The sequence below is a fragment of the Ambystoma mexicanum genome, chromosome 4q (assembly GCF_040938575.1).
Source record: "Ambystoma mexicanum isolate Mex_15411 chromosome 4q, UKY_AmexF1_1, whole genome shotgun sequence".
Classification (NCBI taxonomy): domain Eukaryota; kingdom Metazoa; phylum Chordata; class Amphibia; order Caudata; family Ambystomatidae; genus Ambystoma; species Ambystoma mexicanum.
The window spans coordinates 948,903,618-948,924,749 of NC_090928.1; the positions used below are offsets into that span (position 1 = coordinate 948,903,618).

Here is a 21,132-nt window from a genome sequence, read left to right on the forward strand (position 1 = left end):
TATAGAACTTTAACGCTTCCAAGGTCATTCTGGGGTCAGGGACCGACTCCTCATTCATTGAGAAGTAAACCTATATATCTTGTGCAATCTTGTCCCTAAACACTGCATCCTAAAGGGCATGATTCGGAAATGCCATCGAAGTGGTTGATGCGTTTGGTATGGGCAAACTACCACTACCACCATCGGCGAAAGGTCGGATAGTGTCCAGGCAGCATCATGGCAGACTGCACCATCCTAGCAAGGGTCAACGTAAGCATAACATAGTCGATCCTGGATGCGCTATTATGGGCCCTTGAAAAGAACGAGTACTGCCTTGCCTCGCCACACATCCACCAGACCGCCGAGCTCTGCTTTGTCTCCCCACCCTACTGTTTCCCTTGGAGGAACCACCTGAGTCGTGCTTGGGCGGTCCGCTGAGAGTGACAAAGCGACGTTGAAATCTCCCACGCACACCACTTCATAAGAGGGGAATATGTGCATGTGGGCTGTGCACTCTTGAACAAATTCTGGGTGGTCGATATTGGGGTAATAGATGTTAACAATGAGAAGCTGTGTACCCAGACATTCCACTACTAGGAGAAGAAACCGACCCTCCCCACCAGCAACCTGATTGTGTAGCCAAAATTTCAAAAATGTGTGCATATATGTTGCGACACCTCAAGTATGGGAGAAATAGGAGGAGCTATATCTATGGACCTCCCCGGCCCCCACCTGGCAGCTCCTGGGAGTGTGCCACCTTTAGCTAAATGGGTTTCTTGCAGGCATAGCACATTGGCCTGCTGCCGCTTCACTTGATTCATGACCAAGCAAAATTTCTTTTCATTAGTCAACCTGTGAATTTTCCAGGTCATTACTGTTCACAACTCACCATCCCCGTCCCATGAACATGCCTGCAGCATTGTCTTCACCCTTCTACCATGCCCAGGCCCTTCTTTGCTAATTGAGCTGAGGTGAACCGTCTCCCTTAGCCAAACCTTACATGCGAAACATCAGCATAGCAATATTACCGTGCCCCGACAACCACCCACTCCCACCGAAGCCAGAAACTCCAACATACTGGCAAGAACACCCCTCCCTCAATAACCAATTAAACTTAACTAACCACCCAAATACGCAGTGACTGCTAAATTAGGGAGCCGCCGGTGGCCACTTTGACTCCAAGGGACCGGCGACTCACATTGCATATTCGCTTCCCTGCAACCATCACCTACCAAAGTATGGTCACAAGTCGTTTAGGGCCCGCCCAATGCAGAGCACCCCACCAACATCATAAATGGAGAAAAATGCAAAAGAATGCAAACACAGAGGGTAGAGCCATTGAGCCCAGCAGTTAGGTTCTCATAGGGAGCCCACTGCAAATTGCTCAGCCGCCTCCGGCAATGTGAAGAACCACGTTTTTCCATTGTGAACCACCTTCATCTTCGCAGGGAACAGCGTGACGTAGCAGATGTCTTTTTTCCGCAGGACAGTTTTAACAGCCTGAATGGTTTTCCTTTGCTCCTGAACCTGTGGGCTGAAGTCCGGGAATAGGCATATTATAGCAGACCCAAATTGCAAGTCCCCTTTCTCTCTTGCCGCCATGAGAAGTACGTCTCTGTCCATGTAAATGATAGGCTGCTCGGGGGCCCCGGATGTGGTTTGGCAGCCAGGGACCTGTGCGCCTTCTCCACCAGCAACATGTTGGATACAGGGGGGCCCTCGAGGACATCCATGAGCAGCTTCTCAACAAACTTCTCCATGTTTTCAATAGGAGTGGATTCCGGGATGCCTAGTATACATTGGACTGCAAAATGTCCAGCTTACACGGTAGGGCATTGATCATGGCCCCCACGTTGTCTGTGCTGTCCTTCAGCGTTAAGAGGGTGTGGTTCAGAGCAGCCACATCTATCTGTGAGGGGCCCGGGAAGCTGCTGCAGGGGGGTATCGGCTGGTCATAATTGGCATATTGGTCTATCTTTGGCTGCTTTTTCTGGTTGCCCATGCTGGGTACACCAGCCTGTGGACTGTCAGGATCTCTCCCCCTCCCACTCCCCTCCCACTGTAGGCCCGCGCCCTTCGTTCAGCAGGCTCCAGAAGCGTGCTGTCAGGGATCAGTTTATGTCGATTCCGGCTCTCTACGGCCAACTTCTAACCTGTCAGGGCCCATCTCCATGAGGTTCGATGTAATGATCAATGTGCCTCTGGGGTGAGGAGTCTTTGGCACACTGATTGTAGTTATATTTTGAGGGGATTGGGTCCTCCGACGTATTCCATATCTATGACAGGTAATCACCACAGCTGTGCTGCTTCGGAAACTTTTTTCGGCGTCTGCGTCCTGCGTCGATGACGTCGATGCGCCGTCGTCGAGGACCTCTTCCGACGTCATCCGATGTGATAAGTAGGACGCACGACGCCCGTAGCCTCAGTTCTGTTTTTTCCGCGAACGTGTTGCTTCGTGAACGCCTCGACTCTTTGGAGTTCTGTTCTTCTCGGTTCTTCGAACCTGTTCGTTTTGGTGAGAAAATCCTTTGTGTGAAGATGTCTTCTACTTCGTCTTCGACCCCGCGTCCGGGCTTCAAGAAGTGCGGGGAGTGTGGTCCAAGATGTCGGTGACGGACTCGCACGATGCCTGCCTCTGGTGCCTCGGGGAGGCCCACGACAAGGATGACTGTATCGACTGCCAGTCGCTCACATCCAAAGCCTTACGAGAACGTAAGAAGAAGTTGTCGGTAGGTCGGGTGTCCAAGCCCCGGAAGTCGAAGTCTGCGGGGCTTTCGACGGATGATTCGAGAGGTGACTCTCCGCGTCATCGTCGGAAGTCTCGTGGGTCTCCTTCTAGGAGTCGGTCTCGCCAATCCTCGGCCTCTTCGAGGCATTCTCTTCTGAGGACACTGCCTGGCACATTGCTTACCCCACCAGCCGTGCGACGCCAGAGGAATGGGCTTCGGGAATGCGTCAGCAGGTCCATGGCGGCGAGCACCGTGATACGCAGGTTTGCGTGGTTGCGGAAGTCGGGGTTTGCTCCTGATGTGCAGTCCCGGCTCCTCAACATGCCCTTTGACGGTGAACACCTTTTTGGCAGCAAGGCTGACGAGAGCCTTGAGAGGTTGCAGACCTCCAAAGCTGCAGCAAAGTCATTGGGCGCTGCAGTTCGCCAACCTCCGCCTTTTCGTCCTTGGGGACAGCAATGGAGGGGTGGTTCCTTTCACTATTTCTCTTCCTTCAGTAAAGCGAGAGGAGCTGGCAGTCAAAGAGGCCAACGCAGGGGTACCAGAGGTGGACGACAGGGTACCCGTGGTGCCAAGGCCGCTCGGGCAGTTGCCTCTTTGCCCTCAGGTAACGCCGCAGCCGCTACCACTCAGTCATGAGGCCATGTCCCATGGTTCGCCGGTTGGGGGAAGGCTGGCGCAGCATCTTGTAGAGTGGCGTGCCATTACTTCAGATGTGTGGGTTCTGGAGATCATAACCCACGGCTACTGTCTTCCCTTTCGGCAGAGGCCTCACGACAATCCACCGGGGAACCTCTCTTTGCAGAGTCCGGATCCGCTCCTTGCGCAGGAAATTCAAGCCCTGCTGGAGAAAGGCACCATAGAACTGGTGCCTGTAGCGGAGAGGAACAAGGGATGGTATTCCCCTTATTTTTTGATTTCGAAGAAAGATGGGGGATTGAGACCCATCATGGACTTGCGCGGTTTGAACAAACTCCTCAGGAAGGACAAGTTCAAGATGGTTACTCTCTCTCAAGTCCTCCAGGCCCTTCAGCTTCAGGACTGGTTGGTGTCTCTCGACCTCAAGGATGCTTACTTCCATGTGTCGATCCATCCCAAGCACAAGAAGTACCTGAGGTTCGCGGTTGGCGACTCACACTTTCAGTTTCGGGTCCTGCCGTTCGGATTGACCTCCGCCCCGAGGGTTTTCACCAAGCTCATGGTGGTGGTGGCAACGCATCTCAGGCAAGGGGGGATTCACGTCTACCCCTACCTGGACGATTGGTTGATCAGGGGGAGCTCTCCCGAGCAAGTCCTGGATCATCTGTCCGTCACCTGCCACTCCCTTCACAGGCTGGGCTTCTCCCTCAATTTAAAGAAGTCTCATTTGACGCCAACACAGCAGCTCCAGTACATCGGAGCAGTGCTCGACACTTCCCTGGGGCAGTGTTTTCCTCCCCAGGTGAGGGCTCTTCACATTCAGCAGATGGTGCACAAGTTTTAGCATGCCCAGACGCTCCCAGCGTTCGAGTTCTTGAGGTTGCTCGGCCTCATGGCATCCTGCATTCTTCTGGTGCCAGAGGCTCGCCTGTGGATGAGATCTTTGCAGTGGGCACTCAAGATGCAATGGTCGCAGTCCTCCGGCAGGATGTCGGACCCGGTTCAGGTGCCGCCCTCGGTCGCTCGGGACCTTCTGTGGTGGGCCGTCAAAGGCAACTTGATGTAGGGGGCTCCATTTTGGCTTCCCTGGCCGGAGGTGACGATCGTGACGGATGCATCCCTCACGGGATGGGGAGCTCTTGCCAACGAGCTGACAGTCAGCGGTCGTTGGTCTCCGTCGGAGTCCAGACTCCATATCAATCTGTTGGAGCTGAGGGCCGTCAGGCTAGCACTGAAGGCTTTTCTGCCGACTGTGCGAGGAAAGAATGTCCTGATCCTGACGGACAACACAGTGGCCATGCACTACCTCAACAAAAAGGGGGGGAAGGGTCACTTCCTCTGTGCAGGGAGGCGATACAGCTCGAGTTCTGGGCCATCCAGCAGGAAGTTTCGATCTCGGCAGTTCATCAGGCCGGAGACGAAAACGTGACGGCGGACGCTCTGTGCAGGCAGAGCACGATCTCTCACGAGTGGGAGTTGGCTCAGGAGATTCTCCTGGAGATCTTTGACCTTTGGGGGACCCCTCAAGTGGATCTCTTCGCCTCCAGTGTCAACCGGAAGTGCGAGAGGTTCTGCTCACGGGAATTTCCTCCAAAAGGAGCCTTAGGGGACGCGTTCGTGGTGGAGTGGTCATTCCCGCTGCTGTATGCATTTCCTCCAGTCTCCGTCATCCCGCAAGTGCTGCGGAGGTTACGGAAGTTCGGTTCCCGGATGATCCTCATTGCTTCGGCGTGGGCTCGGAGGACGTGGTACCCGGACTTTCTCGACTTGTCCATCTGCCCTCCACGTCGTCTTCCCTACCGAGACGATCTGCTCTCACGGGAGGGGGGTCAGGTTCTCCATCCAGAGGTCAGATCCCTCAACCTTCACGCTTGGCTTCTGAAAGGTTGAGGTATAAGGATTGGGACCTCCCTGAAGACGTGATGGAGGTATTGCTCTCGGCCCGACGGCCAGCAACAAAGTCTCTGTACCGTTGCCGTTGGCATAAGTTCTGCGACTGGTGCAGAGTTCAGAATGTGGATCCTTTTGCATGTGACATCCCCATGGTTCTGTCCTTTTTACTTTCTTTGGCCCACAGGGGCTTGCAAGTGCGTACCATTAAAGGTTACCTGGCGGCGCTTTCCATCTTTAAGCGCTCGTCTGAAGAGTGTTCCTACTTTAAAATCCCTTTAATTTCACAGTTTCTGAAAGGGCTCACTAATGTGTTCCCTCCGTCACCTTTCCTGGTGCCCGGTTGGGATTTAAATCTTGTTCTTAAGTTTCTTATGGGTGCTCCGTTTGAGCCTTTGCATTCTTGCCCTTTGAGGCTGTTAACTCTGAAAACTGTGTTTTTGGTTGCGGTTACTTCCGCTCGCAGAGTGAGTGAGTTACAGGCACTTTCAGTTAAGCCACCCTTCACTGTATTTCACAAGGACAGGGTTGTCCTTAGAGTTCGTCCTTCTTTTCTTCCGAAGGTGGTTTCGGAATTTCATTTGGCCCAGAAGGTTGTTCTTCCGGCATTCTATCCTCCTCCGCATCCTGGTAAGGAAGAGGAGAGGCTCCATAGGCTTGATCCTAGGAGAGCTTTAAGCTTTTATGTTTCACGCAAGTCCCGGGTCAGAGTGGATGATCAACTCTTTATTGGTTACGCTGGAAAGCGTTTGGGACAGGCTGTGATGAAACAGACTTTGTCTCGCTGGATTATTTTGGCCATCTCGGAGTGTTACCGCTTGGCGGGCAAGGACCCGCCGGCTGGCTTGCGGGCCCATTCTACCAGGGGTATGGCTGCATCTACTGCCCTGCAGAGGGGTGTTCCTATTCGCAACATCTGTGATGCAGCCACCTGGGCTTCTGTACATACATTTGTGCGTCACTATTCCCTCGATTCCATCCGAGAACAGGATCTGGCCTTTGGCAAGGCGGTCCTTTGCTCTGCTATTTGATTGGCAATTCTAAATTTTGATTCTAAATTCTTTCCCTCCTCCTTGCTCTGGTACTGCTTTGGGAGTCTGTCATAGATATGGAATACGTCGGAGGACCCAAACCCCTCGAAGAACAAGTTACTTTCTTACCTGGTAACGTTCTTTCGATGGGATGGTCCGACGACGTATTCCATATCGCTCCCTCCCTGCCTTCCCCGCTGCAGAATTTCTTTTGCGATTGCAGCTTACGTTCCGCAAGGCTTTGTGTCTGACTGGCAGTTGACTAATGTCACACGTTCTGGGGGAAAAAACTACAACTGAGGCTGCGGGCGTTGCGCGTCCTACTTATCACATCGGATGACGTCGGACGTCGGATGAGGTCCTCGACGACGGCGCATCGACGTCATCGACGCAGGACGCAGACGCCGAAAAAAGTTTCCGAAGCAGTACAGCTGTGGTGATTACCTGTCGGAATACGTCGTCGGACCATGTAACCTATGTGTCTGCTCCAGAGGAGGCTTGCGTGTGTTGCGCCAAAGGGCTGTCTCCCAGTGAACACCTTGTCGCCCTCCGTACATATAGATGTGCACAGCTTACAGCAGCACTGTGCTGTGGCGCAGGCTACTCATTCCCAGGGGGGAGGCAGGTGCCCCCCAACTCACCACCAGTTGCACTCCAGGCTGCTCCCACTGGGACGCCCCAGCACCAGAATGAATATTTGATGTCCTCCCAGGCCGTTCCACAGATTCTCTGGGGGGTCAGGATCTGCGGCGGTGAAGGCAGGCAGCTGTTTCCTCGACCCGGGCTCCTCCTCCACCACTGCTGTGAAGCATGTGTTAGGCCGGTGCTTCGGTGAATTCTCAGGTTGCAATGCAGGTCCGGGGACTAATAGCACCCGTTTGTGGTATGATGGTGTTTTAGGTAGCCGCCAACCCCCACAGTGCAGTTTCCCTCAATATTTATTTTGTGTTAGGTGAGCTGCTCTGCCACCACCTGAGACAGCAGCTCTCCGATGCGGCTGATAGCAGTTACAGACGTTAGCTGGGTGGGGGGGGGTCGCCACTCACCCTCACCTCATCTAGCCCCTTGAGCTCTTTGGAGTCTTCACACCGCCGTGGCACACCTGCACTTCTCTGCAGCTGATGTCTCTGTAGCGGCGGGCACCCACCACTCACCCCCGCCGCACAGAAGCTCAGGCCGCTATCCCCAGGTGCTCTGGGGCTCAGTTCGGCAGGCGGCCAGCAACCCGCAGCGGCCGCAGAGCACCCAGCAGCTCTGTATGCATCGAACGTAGGTGCAGGGAAGCAGAAGGATTTTAAAGGATTTTGCAGTAGCTGGTCCGAGCCTTCTTAGGCAGCGGCCATTTTGTAGCCACTCTGCCGCACCACCTTCCCCAGGGGGACTATTGTACTGTGGAAGCACCACCCTGGCCCCATGGGAAAGGTCTCCCCCTAGGGGGGAAGGGTCGACATCCTCAGATTCATCACACAAGCCTGAAATATTACCACAGTCCTTATTTATGGTGGATGATCTGGCACATGTAGCTCTCACCCCCACCACCCTATAATTTGAGTCCAGGATTAGTCAAAATGAACCTGTTTTATTATTGTCCTCTTACTAAATTTTAGTATCTAACAAAATTATTAACTACACTCAACCGCACTCTCTAGTACTCACAGCCTCACACTGCAGGAAACAGGCTGTCCCTTGTCTAACACACGCTGCAAAGAGCAAGCATTTTTAGAAGTGATTTGTGGCTTGGTTTTTGTTGGGAAGTAGCACTCTCTCCAGAGCCATGGCACTTGGAGCATCCCAAATCCTCTCTTGCAGTCTACTGGGAAATATCCCTGCTTTTTATATGGCCAGATCATTACTGTCTATTAGAAGGGTTTTATGTGAAAAGTGTGAGAGACCAAAGGGTGTCTCACCTGCTAGTCCCCAGCGATCTCTCTCTCAGGTGGGCAGGGCACGGCCATCGCTTTTAAATCCAGACCCTGAGGGGTGGACCAGTGCAGGAGGATCACCTGGGTGAGGGGTCTTCGGGAGTGGGGTGAGACAGCCAGTGGCAGGACGCAGTATTCTTCACTTTCCCTTACCCATGATCCCTCCTATTTCATAGGCCAACCCCACACCCCTTTTCCACACAAACAATGGGCCGAGGAAGAGGACGACTGAGAGTAATAATGCTATCTCGTACACATCACATTGGATGTGTCCTGCTAATTGGGTCAGGCAAAGTCAGGCACTTGACTTTAAGTGCATACATCTGATACTAATTAGCTCTCCCCACATGGATAAAAGGTGGAACATAGAGACATACTCTGAGCAAGGTGGAGCATGCGTAAGAGCAGAAGTTCCTGGGTAAAGGCAAACCTGCTGGAGCAGAGCAAGGGACGAGAGCCACGGGTGGAGAATCCCCAGGTCGTTGCCTCCAAAAGACTGCAAAATATATATGGAGAAGGCTGATTCCCAAACAAGAAGGCTGCATTGTGTTTCAAGCATTCCAGCGACCCTCCCAGGGGAACGGCAGAGTTGGGGTGGCGAGGCCAAGCCTGTGGTACTAACCTTGACTCGTAAACTGGAAGACAGTAAAGACAAGAAAGAAACGCACACAGCTGGTGAATTGGCAAGTGACGTGAGAGACCGGTGTGTGCTAAAAAAAGATTTACATGGCAATATTATATCACACAATTGAAGGCTGAACGCGTGTGGATAAGACACGAAGAAAGGCAGCCTTGCAAATGAACCTTGAAGAAACGATAGCAGTAAAGTCAGCGATACTGAGTAGCGGAGTAGCCCAGTGAAAGTAGCCCACTCGAAAGTCTCTGTGAAAGGGACCGCCTTACTCCTTGCTGTCCAACGTGGGGAGGAGGGCTGACTCAGCCTCATTTATTCTGAATTTTCTTTGCATACATATTCTCCTTTTCACACTTTTTAAGATATAGGGCAGGCATTAGGTTTTTGTTTGTATAGGCCATTTTGATTTGACAGGCTCCACTAGGACTGTTTTATTTATTATTTAATGGTCGTGACTACTCCCATATCAGCTATAGGGCAAAGAAGGAGTTTCTCCAACACCATTGAAACTTCAATACTGGTTTTACAAATTGTACCTTTTGTGTCAGTGTCATATTTGTGATACCATGCCTCCCTTAAACAAGCTATGTAGGTATTTCACCTGACCACACGTATGTGAGGTTCCCCTAGACAAAAGTTCAAATGCGCTGAAAATTAATTTCAGGAAAATGGGGCTCATTATAAGTTCTGCGGTCCGGAACAAATGCTGGTAATTCCGGCACCCGCATTTTTTCCAGACCGGGGAAAAACAAGTTTGCCGGTCGGGGAAGTGATTTACCGGCAGGCCTGATCTTCTGAGAGGTCAGGCCCCTACCGGCAAATAAATGCTGGAATCACTGGCTCCACCTGTGCCTGTAATTCCGGCAATACCATCCATGGAGTCCTATGGAACTCCATTGAATGGGAATTTACCGGCTTCTCTGCAGCCCGTAATATACAGGTAATACCAGGATATTGGGCAGCGGAAGCGATAAGGCAGTTTTGTCGGTATCCCGATGGAATTACCGTTAGAATACCGGCGAAACTGTAATGAGGGCCTATGTGTTTTAAGTAATGAACCTTGAAAGGACTGTCTGCAGATGTGGCCAATGGCGAGGAGCTAGGTAGCTTTGCAGTTTGATAGCCACGCAGAGCCCTTGATATGAAACAGGCATGCCTCAGAGTAACGCAACCTAAGCATTAATCCAGCTGTTGTTTTTTTTCCTCGACAAACTGACATATTTCATTTAGTTCAGCAAGTAAAGTGTTGCTTAAGAGATATCTGTGCACGCTGGAGAATTAGGTTTGAAAGTGGGCAGGGATTACTGAGCCTGTCATCTTTCCAAGGTTGACAAATTGAATACCCTTAAGGTACAGTAATAATAATAGATTATTATAGCTCTTTAAAGTAAGAAGAATGTTCATGAGTCACTGTATGAAATCTTGATATTATTATTGTAGTCATGCGCTGATATATATGGAATACATTTCTGCCTTTTCTGGGCTCTGACTGTTCCAAGATGGAGACTACTGGGGAAGGGAATCTGCACCAATTGCTTGGCAGCAAGCAGCATGTAGCTGTGGTACCTCAGCAAACTTGTGGGGGGCTCAGTAGTAGAGCGAAAATACTTTATTTCATACTCTAGTGTGTGATTAAATCTTTAAGGCAATCAATAATGGGGTCATGGGGCATCACAGGCCAGTCATGTCCCAATTTGAAGTTTTATTTCCCGTGGCAACTATCTGTAGACCAATGTCTTTTGTGATGGACCCCTGTTATATGCTTTTTCTTACCCTACGTTATCCCCCCGTTTAAAATGTATTTTCAGCCCTCAATATTACTGTTCTATTAATTTGGTTATGAGTTTGCACAAGAAAAGCACTGCAGGTTTTCTATTTGTATTTGCTTTATCAAACAGATGGATAACCTGTCTGCTATTAGTGAATTCTTGCTTACTTTGAAGGAATCCAGGTTGATTTTAATCAAGAAGTAGAGATTCGGTGCACTAAAATGTGCCCACCATTATATTTGTTTATATTTGCTTTTCAACATTTATTATTTATCTATTAGATGCATACCGTGATTTATTCTTCCCTGAAATAAAATAATAATTGCCTCCCTATCGCGTTCTACAACTATAGCCTTGTAGTTGATGTGCTGGCAAACATTTTGGAGCTAACCTGAAGAAATGTTAGACAATTTGATATCTCTTTGTAGGATAGACAAGCCGGCATAATAGTAAGACTCCATATCCTGTGCGACTCTGAACATTACAACTGTCCATATAAAATCAGGATAACGGGAATTCATTGGAGAATCCATTATTCTCTTTCTTAATCAATTCTAAGATAATTATATATACATATAAAAGTCTATGTTTTTATTGTGGTCACAGTTTTATTCTTGTTTCAGTCTTTCATTCTAATGATCCTTTTTGTGATATCTTGCTTTTCTTTTAGGTAGTTTGGACGTAGGAAGTGTTCCCGTAACCCCAGGTCCTGGAGAGCAAGCTATTGATATTGAACCGTAAGACAGTTTCAAAAGTTCACTATGATATACAAATGAACCAACTCTCCCATTTCTGTCTGTGGTGAGCATATTACCCAACAAGCATCCATTATTAGTGGTCCTGTCAGTTCAATCCTGAGCTCTGAAGCCTGCCATTTCATGTATTCAGATATAATCTCTGTGTACATTTTTTGGGTAGAAAATATTTCACTGTAATTTTGGGGGTTGTGGAAAGTTAGACATAGGAAACGGGCAAGAATTCATGTTACAAGGGTGTTTATTAAATAAAATAAAAAATGTACTAGCCCTATATCTACCATGAGGTTCCCTATCTTCAACCAAAATAACAAACAAGTGCTTGTAAGGTGTCTCACATAAAACCTGTCCTGCGTCCAAAACCTATTCTATCCTATGCTAGCCCTACAACTAAAAACTAAACAACATAACTGGCCTAAATATGTTGGCTTCACTCTACTTTGGCTCTGGGTGGCTGGATTCTGGCTCCCACCTATTTCTCTCTCTCTATCTAGTTATCTTCTTTTTCTCAAGCCCAGCCTGACAAAAATCTTCAAAGTTCCGTTCTTGGAGTCTTTTTCTGGTCCTGGAAAAGGCAACTCAGGGCCTCCAGGTAAACTGCCCCAACAGTTCCAAGAGTTAACTGTACCAACAGTTCCAAGAGTTAACTGTACCAATTGTAACAAGAGTTCCAAGAGTTCAGGTTGCTGATATTGAAAATGTCTCTCGCCTTGCTTCAAATTATCTATTTAATTCTGATAGAATGTATTACTATGTTTTTCTCCTCTAGTTCAACTTGAACTCTTTGGTCCTTCAGACCACTGGGTTTTCGGCTTGCTTTCAGCTCATGGGGAGGCTCTGTCGGTTTTCCATAGGCTGGTCGACCTCTGGGGTCTTAGGATTTTAGAGCATATTTTGAATATTCAACCCCTCCTGGGATTCTGTCACGGACAGCTTATTTTGGTCTTGTTGGCCTCTCTTGCCTTAGAAATCTTGTTTTATGTCATATCCAGAACCTCTAGCATCTATTTTAGGTTATCCTCCGGCCATTGCACATAGAGCAGCATATCGTCCACATACATGGAGATCATCTGTGTCACTCTGTCTACTTGTATGCCTGCATCTGCATGTTCCTCCCTGAAGAACGCTGCAATCGGTTCTATTGAGAGATTAAAAAGCACCGTGGACAATGGACACCCCTGCCTGGTGCCCTTATCAAGCTTCCCTTTCGCTAAGAGGCAGCAGCCTGTTTTGTCTCTGCCTCTGGGTGCAGTGTACACCTATTTAATCCACTGCACGTATCCCTGCCCAACGCCAAATCATTGAAGAGTGGCATACAGTCAGTCCCATCAGACAGAGTCAAATGTTTTGATAGCATCTAGTGACGCAACTGCATAGTGCTCCCTCATTGACTTAGTTCTGTCAATTACGTGGTGCGAGCGCTGCAAGTTGCAGGAGGCATTCCTGCCTGGGACGTAGCTTGTGTGATCTGAGTGTATCAGACTTCCAATCACTCTCCTCAGTCTACTCGCCAGCAAAGCAGTGAGTATTTTACTATCCTGATTTTCCATGAAAAGAAGTCTATAAGAGCTGCACTCCATCTTGGGTTTATGTGGCTTGGGGATAGGTATTATAGCTGACTCCCTTAAGCTTAAGGGGAGCACACCCACATCATATGCCTCTAGCAGCGTATCAAGGAGCGCCAGGTCAGTTCATCTGCAAACTCCTTGTAAAATTCACTCGGCAAACCGTCTGCCCCTGGGTTTTTTTGCAAGTAGGCTATGTTCTAATCATAGATTGCAATTGCTCAAAATTGATCGGGGTGTCTATTTCTTCCGCTGCTTCCTTACTCAATTGAGGTAGCTTAATCAGAGACAGGGCCGCCTCGTACAAAGAGCTATAATACCTAAAAAAGGTGTCATTAATTTTACTTTGTTTTCTCCGGGTGATGCCCCATTCATCCTTTTTTTAAAAACATTTTTATTAGTTTATTCAAACAAACAATACAAACCAAACTTGCAGTGCATGTAATAACATTTCAATTATGCATCACTTCATTAAGTCCACCGCTTCCCCAATCCCACCCCCCCTTTCGAGCCTACTTACTCTCATATTCTGTTTCTGCATCCTGCGGTAGGGATTCCTCTTCCGTGAGTTCCATTGGGTCTTGCATTGGCCCAAATAACTCTGCGACTAGTAATTTCCAGGCCATCAGGGTCTCCGTTTCTTCCTCCCCCCCGGCACTGCTAGTTTCTTGCCAAACCATGGCATCTGCCTCAGCCCATTTCTGTAAATTTTTCCACCATACTTCTAGTCGTGGTCTGTGGCATGTCTTCCACCCCATAGCAATTCTCCTCTTTGCAAGTGCATACGCCAGGTCTTTTAGTGTGCTCACATGTTTAAACTTAAGTGGTCTAGGAAACCCACCTATCAAGCAGGCCCACACCGTATCCACCACAATCTTAATACCCCTTTCTTCTAATCAGTGTGCCACTTCACCCCAGAAACGCTCAATGATTGGACATGACCAAAACACATGCACCATTCCAGCATTTTCCTCATCACATTTGGGGCATGCTTGCCGTCTTGCATTTTTTAATCTAGCTATCCTCCGAGGTGTCATATACGCCCTATGTGTAATATATAGTTGCATCTGCTGTAGTCTTGCGTTCCTTGACACCTTTTTGGGATACCCTTGGGCCCCTTCCCACATCTCATCACCCATCGGGACTCCCACTTCTGCCTCCCAATCTTGTCTCACTTGTACTACCTCTTTTCCCACTTTGGACATCATCAACTCATATATTCTGGATATCTCATGTGCCCCTTCCGCTATATCATATATCGTATCTATGGTGGCGTCCGGCTCCTCCCATAGTACCACTTCGGACCATGTCATCCTGATCCTCCGCACCACTCTATGATACTTGATATACTGGCCCGTGTGTAAGCCGGTTTCCTCCCTCAACACTTCGAAGTCCATTATAGTCCCCTCTTGCTTATATCACCCATTGTTGCTATCCCCACCGGTTCCCAGTTCTTCCTGATCATCATCCTCAGTTGCCTTTCTTCACCTGCTAGCACCACTAGTGGTACCTGTGGGGAACACGGGAGTGGGTTCTCCATCATCTAGCATGCTCTGCGCCACATCTTCCACCCAAGTATCATCATCTTTGGACGCCCTTCCATTTCTGCCTTGGGCAGCCACATCATTTTCTTTAAGTAGAATGGAACACAATCCTGTCTGAACAGCCTGGACTCAGAGGTCACCTCCTCTGAGAGCCACCTAGCTACATATTGCAGCTGGCTTGCTATATAATAAACTTTGTAGTTAGGCAGTTTTACACCCCCTTTCTCATATGGAGTTTGTAGCTTCTAGAGGGCCACTCTAATTCGTGTTCCATGCCAAAAGAAATCCCTGCACATACCATCTAATCTAATGAAGAATGTCTTCGCTATCAAGTGTGGTATATTCCCAAAGTAGTGCAAGAGCCTTGATAGGACCCTTCAACATTGCCCCACGGCCCATCATGCTAAAGGCAGCTTCACCCAGAACTTCATGCAATTTTCAATTTTCTTAATCGCTACTTCGGTATTATACTTATGCTCCTCTTCCACCGTATGGTATATATCTATCCCAAGATAATGAAATGTGCTAACCTCCCATGGTATCTGTAACACCGGTAGCTGTATCAATGGGATCCCTTTATATCTACCCAGTGGGAACATGCTGTAACGCTCACCTGGTTCCCACGGAGGCGCAGCGTCGAAGGCGCAGAACTCTGAAGATGGACAGGAAGGGCCCCTCTATTCTGGCTTCCCTGGCTCGTTGGATACCCTCCTGTGCGTGAAAAGGGAGTATTACCAACTGTGGAACAATGCTCAAGCCTCCCAGTCCCTTCCAACCCTCCACGATACCTCCTCCACGATTCCCCGTGAAGCCTCACCTTAGGGTTTGGAAGGATGAGCTCTCCATCCTGCTTCTGATGCAGGGGCGCGTTGAAACCCAGTTACTTCACTGGATTGAGGATTGATGGGAGTTCAGGTAAGCTTGACTGTTCAGGTAAGGCGCTGTAAAAGTTATGTTCAAAAGTTCAAGCTTAATAATAATGTTCGTTGTCTAATTGCAACAAGCGCTAATGCTTATGTCTTTTTCCCCTTAGGGGCCGGGGTTCAGAGTGCCGGAGATATGGCGCCGACCCGAAGTGAAACAATTCTGGATGAGCGCTCAGGTAATGTCTTTGCATTCGCTCATTCAATGTCTTTGTCTTTTTTCCCCATAGGGGCCGGGGTCCGGAGATGCCAGGAAGCGGCAGGACCCGAAATGCAGTGGGAATAATCCAACAGGTAAGACTTAAAAGGAAACTGAGCTTTCCTTATTCCTTTTCTCCCTCTCACCTTTGTTCTTGTCTTTTTTCCTCTAGGCGCCGGGGCGTAGCTGAATCCGGAAGATCGCTGCTGAAGATGGAAGCGCCTTGCAAAGGTGAGTAAAATGCAGCGCTGCAGCGATCGAAACAAAATGCCTTTAAAATGATGTCTTCCTTTTCAGGGCCGTTGGAGAAATGACTCCGGGATGCAGATTTAGCAGGTAAGGGCTTTTCTTCTCCTATTCTCTTCCTTTCTCCCCTTGCAGGTGTTCCAGGGTGCTGGCAGGCGTGGCTGAACTCAGGATGCAGGAGCTGACACGGTGAGCGTCCAGCTGCTAGGTGCAGAACAACGCGAAGCATGTGTGGCTGTTCGGGTGGGGTTTAAATAGCCTTGGAAGAAGTTCCTGGTATGTATCCTTCCACCAATCAGGTATGTATCCTTCCCCGACCACACCCGGGTGGTGAAGTAGTCCTACAGGTTAAGTAGTCCCATTCAGGCCTCAAGAGGGCCTGGATGAAGCAGCAAGGTCTGCATCAGGTAAGTGTGCACCCAAGCACTTAAACACATATCCTCTTCTATGAGCCTGGCGCCTAAGGCGCCAGGACTGGGGTCCGCTATGAGCCTGGCGCCTAAGGCGCCAGGACTGAGTCCAAAGGGCCCCGACTTGGGCAAGCTGAGACTTCCCTGGGGAAAATGATGTCTGCCTCTGGGGTTGCTGGGCCCGGCCTGGCTCCTTAGAGGTAGGCATCATGACACATGCTAGATATCTGCGGGTTCACAGCTATACCAGGCAGCCCCGCATATCTCTCCATCACCTCCAGGATGTATTGGAGGTTTTCCTCCAGGTGTCGCAAATACAACAACATATCATCTGCATACAGGGAAATTAAGTGCTGTTCCCCTCCCACGGCAATGCCTATCGTATCATACTGCTGCCTCAGGTACATCGCTAGGGGGTCCAGGGCCAGTATATAAAGCATAGGAGACCATGGACATCCCTGTCTAGTACCCCTATGGAGTTGCCGTCTTTCTGATATCACTGCCCCAGTTTTAACTCTAGCCAGCGGTTCACTATATAACATTTTTTCCCACTGTAGGTATCCAGGCCCTATTCCACAACCAGCCAAGGCCGCCATCAGCCAGGGCCATTTAACCGAGTCAACGGCCTTTATTACGTCCAGTGATACAATTGCCAGTTCGCCTTCGTTCTCGTTTTCATGCTCAAAAACTCGATGGAGTCGCCTGAGATTATTGGATATGTTCATATTCGGAACATACCCTGTCTGGTCGGGATTTATTAATTTACCAATAACCCTCCTCAGTCTATTTGCCAAAACAGCCGTCAGTATTTTACTGTCCTGGTTTAACATCGATCTATACGAACCACATCTATGTCCAGTCTTATTTGGTTTGGGAAGCAGTATTATAATCGCTTCTCTGAGGGACTCTGGCAGTCTACCTATCTCATATGCCTCATTCAACATCTCTAAAAGCGGGGGGAGCACCTCTTCCTTAAATTTCTTGTAGAATTCACTCAGGAGTCCATCAGCCCCCGGAGTCTTGCTGGTGGGCAACTGCCGCACCACCTCTACTAACTCTTCTAAAGTAATCGGTGCGTCCAACTCCTCTCGCTCCTCCGCGCTGATCTGCGGCAGTCCTATATCCTCCAATGCTTCTACTATCTTCGCGTGATTACTCTCCTCATCATCTCCATGTAGTAGCCTGTAATACTCTGCAAACTCCTGGTTAACCCCTTCTTGGGTGTCAACTATGTTCCCATCTTCCCTTGTTATTGTTCTAATCGTGGGCCTGATGGGTCTCACTCTGTTATACCCATACCAAGATCCTTCCTGGTTTATCCCCTCCGGCATGCTGTCTCTCTATGTATTTTTTATAGTTAAGGTTACACAGTCTCTCCCAATGCCCAGCACATTTCTGTTGCAGCCTGAGTATTAATTCAGTGTCTTCCTTGGTAATATCCTCTCCCCTCAACACCCTCTCTAATTCTTCCTCTGTTTCCTGTAGCTCAGCCAGGATCCCTCCTTGCAGTCCTTTGGACTTTGCTGTGGCTACCCCTCTCATCACAACTTTAAAGGCCTCCCAAAGCGTACCTGCCGAGTCCACACTGGCAGTGTTGATCTCGAAATAGTTAGTAATCTCCTCCCTCATGTCTTCCCTAAAAACGGGGTCTTTCAGCGCCTCTGCTCAGAGGCACCCTGTCGGGATCCTCACTCTCGGGGATCGGGATTGCCATTTTAGGATTAATAGCAAGTGGTCTGAGAGGACACTCGCTTTATATTCTGTCTCCGTGATCTCTGTCATTATCTCTTGCGTGGCAAAAATATAGTCGAACCTGGTATGTATTTGCTGAGGAGCGGAATAGTGCGAATATTGCCTCTCTTGGGGGTGATGTGACCTCCATACATCCCTGAGCCCAAAATCATCTAGCAGTGTCTGCAATGCTTTGGCGGCTGGGGCGGGTCTATCCATTTTCCCATCTGATCTGTCTACCATAGGATTTAATACACAATTAAAGTCTCCTCCCCAAATCACTGCTCTCCCCACACACGTGCTGAGATTGTTACACAGAGTTCTAAAATATGCCGACGTGTTTTGATTCGGAGCATATGTATTTATAATGCTTATCTCCCTGTTTTCCACCAATCCCCTCATTATGACCATCCTCCTGTCCGTTTCCACTATCGTCTGGAACAACTGAAACAGGACATGCGGCGCCACCCAGATGATTAGTCCCCTAGTGTAAGCCGAATATGATGAGCCCACCACAGTTCCCCTCCACTTCTTCCCGATCATCTCCATCTTATCCCGCGTCAGGTGAGTCTCCTGCAGCAGGGCTATGTCTATCTTCTGTCTGCGTAGGTATAGCATAACCTTATTCCTCTTTAAATAGCTATTGAGCCCTCTGACATTCCAAGTAATTATTTTAAGATCCCCCATGGCATGTTAGAATTCCTCCCCTCCCCTCACCAGTGCAGTCCAAATCCAAGTGTATTCCACTTCTATACAGGCTTGTTTCCCAACTTGAACACCCCTTAACTAAAAACACATCAAACACCCCAACCTCCCTCCCTCCTACCTCCCTTCCCTGCCACAACAATACCCTCCCCAACTGTTGCCCAGCTCCATCCCCGGATCTCAGGCACCCCCGCATCTAGCCCTTTCTGGGAATAGCCTGTACTCGCAGCTCAGCAGGGTAAAGTCGTAATAGTGGCTGTCTTACTACTACTTCCTGGGGGTAGGGTGCCTTCATCCTGCTTCTCCTGTTTGCTTCAAATTCACCACGCTTAATGCTACCCAGTTTACTTGTGTGCTTTATACTCTAAATTCCAGTCCAACAAGTTCAGCAAGTCCAAGAGTATCATAATGCAATTTCAACGTTAGCCGGCTGTGCCCTTCCCCTGTTATCTATGCCACAGTCTCTACTGGGATTCCCCCCCATTTATCGTTTTCATTATGCATGAAATATCACCATCACTTATCGTGCTCCTCGTGGTCCTGCTCCTCCTCTCATTCCGGACAGCCCTGCAAGTCCAGCCATGCCGCCGCTTCCTCTCGGGTATAAAAAAAAACGCTCTGCTTTTATGTAGGACTTTTAGCTTCGCAGGATACAAAAGCATGTATTTGATTTCAGCCGTGCGCAGTCTTCTCTTGATTGCCACGCTGTAACGCTGTCTCTGCACTAGCATTGTGTAATCAGGATATGCTGTGACGGTCACAGATGCTCTTTCCACCTTTACGAAAGTACTCCAAGATCTTCTCTCTATCTTTATAGTTCAGGATCTTTGCAATTATTGCCTGAGGGCGGGGCCCCGGGCCCCGGTTTCCTTATCAAGGCCCTGTGTGCTTGCTCAACTATAAATCCTTCTGAGAGCTTGTCGACCCCTATCTCTTGCAGGATCATATTCTCCACATAGTCTGTGGGGTCCTGGCCTTCTTCCCCCTCCGGCAGGCCGACCACGCGGATGTTGTTTCGTCTCGCCCTTCCTTCAGCTTCTTCCGCTCGGTTCTCGAGGTTAGCCACCTGCTGTTTTAGTATATGGACCTCCTTTGTGTTGCTGGTGCTGGTTTCTGTATTGATTTTCACGGCACTCTCTAGACCACTTGTTCTTTCTGCCAGCGCCCTTACATCATGTCGCAGCAGGGTGACCTCTATCCCTACTGCATCTATTTTGGACTCCAAGGCAGTTCGTAGGTCCGCCATTGCTGTCCCCCATGAGGATTTCAACTCTGTTATAGCTGCTAGGATCAGGTAGTTTTCTTTTGCTGAGGTACCTTCTACAGATGCAGCTGCTGCACTTTGTGCCGGTGCGGTAGGAGTCTGTTGCGTCTTGGCAAAGACATCCATCGTGGGTTGTTTACTCTTGGCCTTAGCTCCTCTCATCGACATCATGCAATCATGACTGCATGTCTAGTTCCAGCTCTTTCGTAGCGTGCCAATTCTGCTTCTCTGTTCTTCTGTGACGCCACAGGGACAGTTGAGGCCTGGAAGCGTTATCCTCAGAGGACTGCAGTATGTGTTATAATGCGTTGAGTTGTGTTTCGAGTGGGTTGTGTCTTCCCACGTCTTTAACCGTTGTTACTTCTTCCTATAGACCTCCTCTGGCTTCTGGCAGAGCCATCTGTATTCTGCACGTTCTGTATTCTGTGCGCCCGTATCCGTGTTCACACAGGTCCCGTAGGTACCATCACTGATCTGGCTCGACCCTGCATGCAATGTTTTCACAGCCGTGACAATCAATGGCCTGCTCATTTATTCCCTTGGTCCATTAGATGTACCCCCTTCTCCACCACCGTTAAGCCACGGGCTCATATGGTACGTAGTGTCATGTGCCCATTTCCTCTATGAGGTGGCATTACCAGATTAGTTACCTGGGCGTCTGTCCCTAGCAGAGTGGGAAGGTCCTTCCTCCCTCACTACAGTAAATAACTGACATCCGGTGTCCATATCCTTTAGGCACTAATATGGCATTTCGTTTGTGCAGGTTACTTATTCCTTTGAGCACTATTGCAGGGAGACGTTATATTGAGTGTTTTATCTCAGCTTCTGCATACAATTACGGGCAGGAATGTATCATGCTAGCCACGCTGGATCCTCTCGCACAGTGCGGCTCATTCGCTGTTGTTTGCTTAAAGTAGCAATGTGTCCTCTCTGCACAAACTGCTGCATATGCGGCCGCTTGGAACGTTCCGTTCGTATCTGGAACTCCGCCCCTATTGTAGCCAAAGTTAACTGAACGCGGCTACTGTATCTGCTGCACAGTTCGCTCCGCCGCTCCGAGTCCTGTAATTGGCCTCGATATAACAGGGCGCTGTGTTCTTATGAGCAACTGTTGCTCATAACGTTACGAGCGAGCGGATACAAAGGCAAGGCGCCGCACTAGTGTCGAATGCCGGTCCTCTCCCTTAATCTCCACAG

The 21,132-nt window shown here is 49.2% G+C and overlaps 1 protein-coding gene across 3 annotated transcripts in view; it reads left to right on the top strand.

Moving 5' to 3' along the window:
• Positions 1 to 21,132, top strand: part of TRERF1 (transcriptional regulating factor 1) — a 2,539,264-nt gene that overhangs the window by 1,421,487 nt on the left and 1,096,645 nt on the right. For all 3 annotated transcript variants that reach the window (XM_069608500.1, XM_069608502.1, XM_069608501.1), the window contains exon 8: positions 11,264 to 11,330. In XM_069608500.1, the coding sequence (XP_069464601.1) occupies positions 11,264 to 11,330 (67 nt within the window). The remainder of the gene's footprint in view (positions 1 to 11,263; positions 11,331 to 21,132) is intronic.